This window comes from Numenius arquata, chromosome 9, assembly GCF_964106895.1.
Source record: "Numenius arquata chromosome 9, bNumArq3.hap1.1, whole genome shotgun sequence".
Classification (NCBI taxonomy): Eukaryota; Metazoa; Chordata; class Aves; order Charadriiformes; family Scolopacidae; genus Numenius; species Numenius arquata.
This window is the reverse complement of record NC_133584.1, coordinates 10810578-10817410: the sequence shown is the minus strand read 5'-3', so window position 1 is coordinate 10817410 and position 6833 is coordinate 10810578. Positions and strand designations below refer to the sequence as shown.

Here is a 6833-nt window from a genome sequence, read left to right as displayed (position 1 = left end):
TGTATCTGCATGTGCACATGCATATTCTCTTCCCTCCCATAGCAGGGCAAGACAGGGATAAACACGAGCAGAAACACTATTAAAGACTGCACTCAGCTACTTCTATGTATTTATATATGAATAAATCGTACTGCAAGAAGCAGATAACCTGAGATTCCAAACACAAACTTCTCCTGTCTGCAAGTTCTTCTGTTGCTGTGGATGCATGTGTACAATTTTGTTTTCACAGTTAATTTCTTTTTTTCAAATACGTATTTGTACTGGGCAGACTTGGCTGAGGACAGCCTGAGACACCCCTCAAGTTTCTGGCCACCTTTAAAGACCACCCTCCTATTTACAAATAGTACTAACTACACACTGACACCCATGGGAAATTCTTTTTCTCCCATAAACAGAAAATAACTTGCCTGTTTTCCAAGACAACGTTAACTGGTAGAATCCAAAACTGAGCAATAATGGTAATCAGCCTCATTTCTTTGAAATAAATAGCATGCCACATTTTGGTTTTCACTTGAAAAACGCCATTGCCAGTAGCATACTGACCTTGCCAGCAATGCTGTTGGCAGCATATCATTCAGATTTACTTCACCTTGTCATAGAACATTTGCTGCAATATGCTACAAGCCACACTTCAGAAGTTCTTGCACAGGATCTTAAAATAGTGCCTCCAGGCTGCTTACTGGTAAAGTCAAATATTTCAGGTTAATCTATCACCGCTGAGCTGAATTTGCACTATTATTTTCTGAACACTGCTGCACCTGGGGGTCTGCTGAGTGAGGTAAAAAACAGGACCCAGCCCCAGGTATTTTTTTTGTCTCTAGACTCTGACAGGTAACCCTCCTTGGGAGGGCAGCAGAAGGGCCAGAGCTGAGGCTCGGCAGTGTGGGAGCCTCCCTCCGGCCCCCGGAGCGGCCAGCGGCAATGAACTGTTTGCCCAGAGCCAGGACTCGGACTCCCCATACAGAGCTGTATCCGACACACAGCTGTCCTTGAACCATCCTCGCTGGTGCACAGTTGCCTGGCTCCGCTAAATGTTCTAAAACCAAACAGTGAAGCAGTCCCCACTCTGACGGAGCCTGCTGGAGAGGAAAAGTAGGTTATCACCTGACTACTTCATGTCCATGTTCGAATGCCACCATGGTCCTTGACTCTAAGACCAGGAAAGCAGCGTTCCAGCATGGGCAGAGAAGGAATCACTGACACCTGCTGGGTATTTTGAATACAAATCTTTATTTGTGAAATACAGGAGAAGTTCAGAAAAATCCTGAAAAGGTGAAGTGGATCTATCTGCCTTCAATCATCCACATTTCACTGCTGCTTTTTTTTTTGGCTCCAGCTGAGTATTCATTTATATCCAGGCCAGACTAGATTGGGTTTGTCTTCATTACAACATTAGAATGAAAGTGCAACTTTGTTGGGAAAGCAGCATAAAGTACAGAGCTGTTGTGTCAGTAAAAAGGGGAAAAAAAAAAAAAACCACACAAAAACATCTTTAGTGACGTGTTCAGGCGGTTGCCTGTACTAAGATGAGATGAACCAAACAAATTCAGGGTACGTATTGCCTTTAGATAGAGGCAGGTTAGTGGCAAACCTGCATATGACTCCAACAACAAAGGCTGGTCCCAAGTCAGTTAAACTGATGGCAACAGCACAGTTTGACAACCAATGTGCATTTTAGTATGCATGGAATATAAAAAAAAAAAACCAACACAAAAAAAATCAAAAACAAACCATAGAATACTCAATACACCACACGTGCACCAACGTCAACGCATTATCAGGTTTCTAGCAAGCGTATGTCTGTGGGGGGAACAAAAAGAAAGAAACAGATATTAAGGGGAAGAACATGAACATTATATCCAACTATAAGAGCTAAAATTAACCTGACCACATTTAGACAAATCATAGCATGGCTCTTTTGTACCGCAGTTACAGCATGCATGGTAGGAGTGAGAAGACAGTAACTGCTTTGAAAGAGCCCCAACATTCAACTATATCAATTAAGAACGTGAACCACATTCTTAGCCATAATGTGTGTGTGATAAAAACCACAACTGGTTCATACCTTAACCCACTGCAATTCCAACACTACCACTACGATACTGAATTTAACAACATGCTCAAGAGGCTAAAGAAATTTGGAGGAAATTCCCCTTCCTCCCTCAAAAAAACCCCACCTTCAAAAAACCCTTCAGATACATCTGCAGCTTTTAGCTATGTAAAATTTAATTCCTTCTCTTGTCCTGTTTTTACTAAGCAAGGCCAGGATGCTGCGGTTTTCATTACATATGGCATATTCTCAGTAGTCCATCAGCTGCTGTGAGCAAAATACAAGGCTAAAGCAATACAGTTAGAACAAGCAGCCTCCCATAAGACTGCACCACACTATGCAACAGTGGCTTAGGCCACGGCAAAGACCACCACCACCAGGAGATTTGTATTTCAGTTGTTTCATCTATATAGTGCTGATGACCCACATGTGCCATAGAGGGGAAAAAAAGCCTTCCAGCTCCTGTGCAGACTAACTTCACTGTGGCAGCTGAGGAACCAGATGAAAGCATGTGGTCAAATACTACACAAAAACGCTGAACACAACAGGGCTATAAAAAAAAGTTGTACACTGAATTGTTGCTTAATTATACCTAAAAAATAGCTGCTGGGTAAGACTCCACAGTAGCATCAGTAACAACAGCGTTTCACGTTCATCCGAGAATCATGGTTATAAGAGCAAACGGCTTACCTCCTCATGACTGCAGCACAACCCACAGAATCCTCCAAGAATGCCATTGATGATCTGTATGAAGCACAGAATGAACTCTATTCCTCCCACGATAAGGAGGATGGAGAAGAGGGTGATGTTCCACTGCACGATGTTATAAGGTTCTTGACATACAGACCACTTGTCATACTCAAACAAGTACCTGTACACAACAATTAAAAACGTATGAACATTATGACAGAGTGGGATGCTTACCATACACTAGAACCAGATTATGTCTAGTCTGTAACTGCATTGAGGATAATCACTCTCAGTGGGAAAAGAAAATACAGAAGTTTATTCCATGCAAAGTTTGCTCTGTTTAAGAACGTATTGAACTATCAACCACATATTTTTGTTGTCTTAATTATATATATTTTTAAAATAAATATTTAAACTGTAAAACCACAGAACTTTTGAGGACTTTTCTGAAGGCTGCAGTTACTGATCTGAAGCAAATGGTTCACTTCCTCTCTTGTGCTGCTATCTTTGGCCCCTCACATGCCTGCTCTGGAAGAGCCAAACACAGAAGAAGTGTAGAGGGGTACTGCAGTGTTCCAGCTGCTGCTCCTCACCCACGTCTTCAGAACATCAGCACTCATGAGCCTTCAGCAAGGACTGAACTCCATTCTTATATAATCACTCATGGTTGGAGGAATTGGGGGGGAGGAATTCCACCCCTCTTGGGAGGGATGTAGCGGAAATATAAAATTCAAATTCTGCTGCAAAGGATCTTTATGTGGCCTCTTGGTACTCAAACTGTCTCTGATCTGGCATCAGCCATAAACTGTTACTAGAAACAACCTCGAGGTTGCCAGCCATACAGACACTGTGAAAACATGTCACGATCCAAGCCAAATCCTCTTCCAGCCTACAGGACTTGTGGGGATTAATGGAGAATAGCAGACAACTCAGCTACATAGGCTTGGTTTGCTGGAGAAGCCTAGTTAGGGATAATTAAGAGATTCTGGCCCTCCCCGCCCTGCATTGTACAAAGATTCTTATAAACCTTTTCTAGTTTCATTGACAAAGGTTCTATGCCATTGCTACTAATGAAGGTATTATGCCAGTTTACACTGACACAAAGCAACTTCAGAAGCAAGCCTCACAAAACAGATTCTTACACAAATGATAAGACAAATTTCATAACAACCACTTGTAAATCACTCAAAGTCCTAAAACTTTATACTTTGTGCTAGAGAGGTTCATGGACAGGAACAGTATGTGGTATGTAGATATTATTACCTATATATATGTTCAGATCCCTATTTGTAGGACGGAGGATTTATATTGCTTTGATTTTAAACTATAGCAGCATGAGTAACCGATGCCATCTGTTTAGTTCTTATTGAGTAAAAAGCATAAACTTATGAATGGATCTTGTTGTCTGGTTACTGAATATTGCTGAAAGGTACCGGAAAAAAGATCATGTGTACATGGGGGGAGTTATAACGCCCTCATGAACAGACAAACTTACCCTCCAGAATTGAAAGGATAGACCCAGTTTCTTCCTAGGTGAGTCAAACAATAAGGTCCATGAGACAAGCCAAGTGCTGAAATGATTATGCAGTATCCAGAGCCAAGCATCCCAATAAACGCTGCCAGAACTGAGGACAGCATCTGCACAGGAAACACAGACATGAATGTTCAAGACAGCCATCGCCTTGCCTTTGGGATTATCTGGGGCTGGAGTGTGAAGGCTCACTTACCGAACAGCTTTTCCCACAGCTCCCACGGCCAAAGCACCCACAGCAGTCATCGTTGTGAAGCCCAATGAATACTGCAGCTGGAATAAGTACCTAAGCAAACAAAACACACGGCTCTGTTTTGTTGCACAGACAGCACAGATAAAAGACAGTCCTCACACTGCATTCATTTATATCGCTTCTTGGCAGGGGAGCAGGAGACAGCCTGTATAGATTGTTGCGTTTTACTCCTATTTAACATAGTAGGCATCTCGGTAGTGATACCAGTAGCACCAACACCAGGACGGGTATACTTCTGTTTCCGCTTTGTGTATACACAGCACTTAAGCACATAAAGAGCCTGTCAATAAAGAGCCTGCTGTGGCATTACTGCGATTTAATCTACTTCAACTTTAAGAGGCTGTGTTCACATTAAAGGCTGTATCTCGCAAATAAAATGCTTTGCAAAAAAAATAAAAATAATGCATTCACTTTTTTGCCAAATGAGGACTACAAGATAAATCTCTCATAATTATTTTGTTAAGAAAACAATTGCTACCAAGATACTGGTTACTGAAGAATAGTCATCACTGCCTGTGTGAAACCAGTCTGACTAGAGCAGAAAGCCTAGGAATATTTTGCCCAATTCAGGCAAACATCTCATTACAGACATCTAGCTTCATCTAGGTTTTCACAGTTTCCTGTGACAGAAATGCAAAGTAACAAAGCAGAAGCGATCTGTAAGAAATATAAGTTATCCATACTCCAAAGCTCTTAGCATAAAATCAAGAAGGGGCAGAGTTGCTTAAACAGAGTATCCTCCCCACCAGCACTAACAGGACTTAATAATGGATTGTACTTATAAAGACTCTACAGTCAGGAGTATGTTGGAAAACCATACAGAAAGAGCAAAGTGCTACTGCAAAGACTTACTTAAGGCACTAAAATAAAAACTCTCCAGTTGAACAGTCATATACTTGTCAGCTCTTACGCAAACCTATTGCTGAGCCCCAGTGCTGCAGGTCCAGCAGAGGCTGTACAAGTGTGTTCAAGGAGCAGTTCCAGCGGTTTCACTCGTATTACTCTGGGCTTTACACACAGTCTTTGCAAATCCCAGTCCAGGTACCAGTGGGGCTGTGACACAGCTGTAAGCACCTCTCACAAGACAGAGCACCTTACCATGCAATTGTTTTCAACCTGTGATTTCAGATACCTTGAGATCTGTGGCCTATTTCTAAGAGGACTTTTAAAAGTGAATGAAAAAGGAAGCCTGGAGTCAGGGAACATGAATATGCTACAATGCGGTCCACAAAATTGAAAAGGTAGAAAATAATAGTTTCAGATTAACAATAAACACACTCAATTCTTCATCCTTTGCTGTTACTCAAATGCTAAGCTTTGATAACTGCCACTCAATTCCTCTGAATAAAGAGCTAAGGCAGAGAAACAACTGTTGACATCTCAGATAATAGGAATTAAGGAATTGTAACTAAATGCTAGTTATCCAGGGACATTTAAAAGTAGAATAGTTCAATAATATAACAAAAATGTAACAACAATATAAGTGGTTTAAGCCCTAATGCAAACCATGACCTGCTGAGAGGCTTGGTTCCAGTTTTGCATTTGGACTCTGTGACCTAGACCCTCTCGGACCAACAATCGGACTGGGACCTAACAGCCCTATGATTTTCTCAACTCTGAAGTGACATAATATTGTAGATAAGATAACCAATAGTAAGTAATAATACCTATGGGGTAATATAGCTAATTTCTTTTGATAAAACTCCAGAGGTTCCTGCTGACAAGATATTTGATCAATAAATTAATGTAACTGGTAAAGAAACAGTAATACCAAGCAGCTCCACAACAAACTTGAAAGAAACCACTAGCTTGTTACTTACCAAAACGCCTCCACCTACAATGCCATGAAGGCACTCCACGTATTTGCCGAGATGATGCTCTGAAGCAAATCTTGTTTCGCCATTGGGAAAATAAAGTAAAATGTTGGCCACGATGCTGAGCACAGCGAGGATGAGCAACTTATAGCCAATACATCTAGCACGCCTCGCAAAACACATGTCCTCAGCTTTAGAAATTCTTCTTTCACTAGTTCAATCCAACCTCTCTCATACCTGTCCACACCTAAAAGAAGATCAGCCTTTATTCTCACCTCCTTAAATACTCAGGGTTACCTAGCTACCTGGATGACGTTTACACCTCTTCATAACTACCATTCCCGATTGCAGAGTGAGGGAACAGGGATGGCAGAACGCCACCACCCTTTCTAAATGCAATAATTGTTGTCAAATCCAATGCAATCAAGGAAATACTGAATACTCGGTAATTTCGCTGTAATACATGGTGCTTGGAATGATGACCCGTGAACGTGT

The 6833-nt window shown here is 41.5% G+C and overlaps 1 protein-coding gene across 1 annotated transcript; it reads right to left on the bottom strand.

Annotated features, from left to right (window-relative positions):
* Positions 1 to 1217: 1217 nt before the first annotated feature.
* On the bottom strand, positions 1218 to 6521 carry LOC141468387 (transmembrane 4 L6 family member 1-like). The gene is made up of 5 exons (XM_074153445.1): positions 6345 to 6521; positions 4468 to 4557; positions 4236 to 4378; positions 2741 to 2921; positions 1218 to 1800 (listed from the first exon to the last, which is right to left on the bottom strand). The coding sequence occupies exons 1-5, from the start codon at positions 6519 to 6521 to the stop codon at positions 1786 to 1788; spliced, it is 606 nt and encodes a 201-aa protein (XP_074009546.1). The 3' UTR covers positions 1218 to 1785.
* Positions 6522 to 6833: the final 312 nt, after the last annotated feature.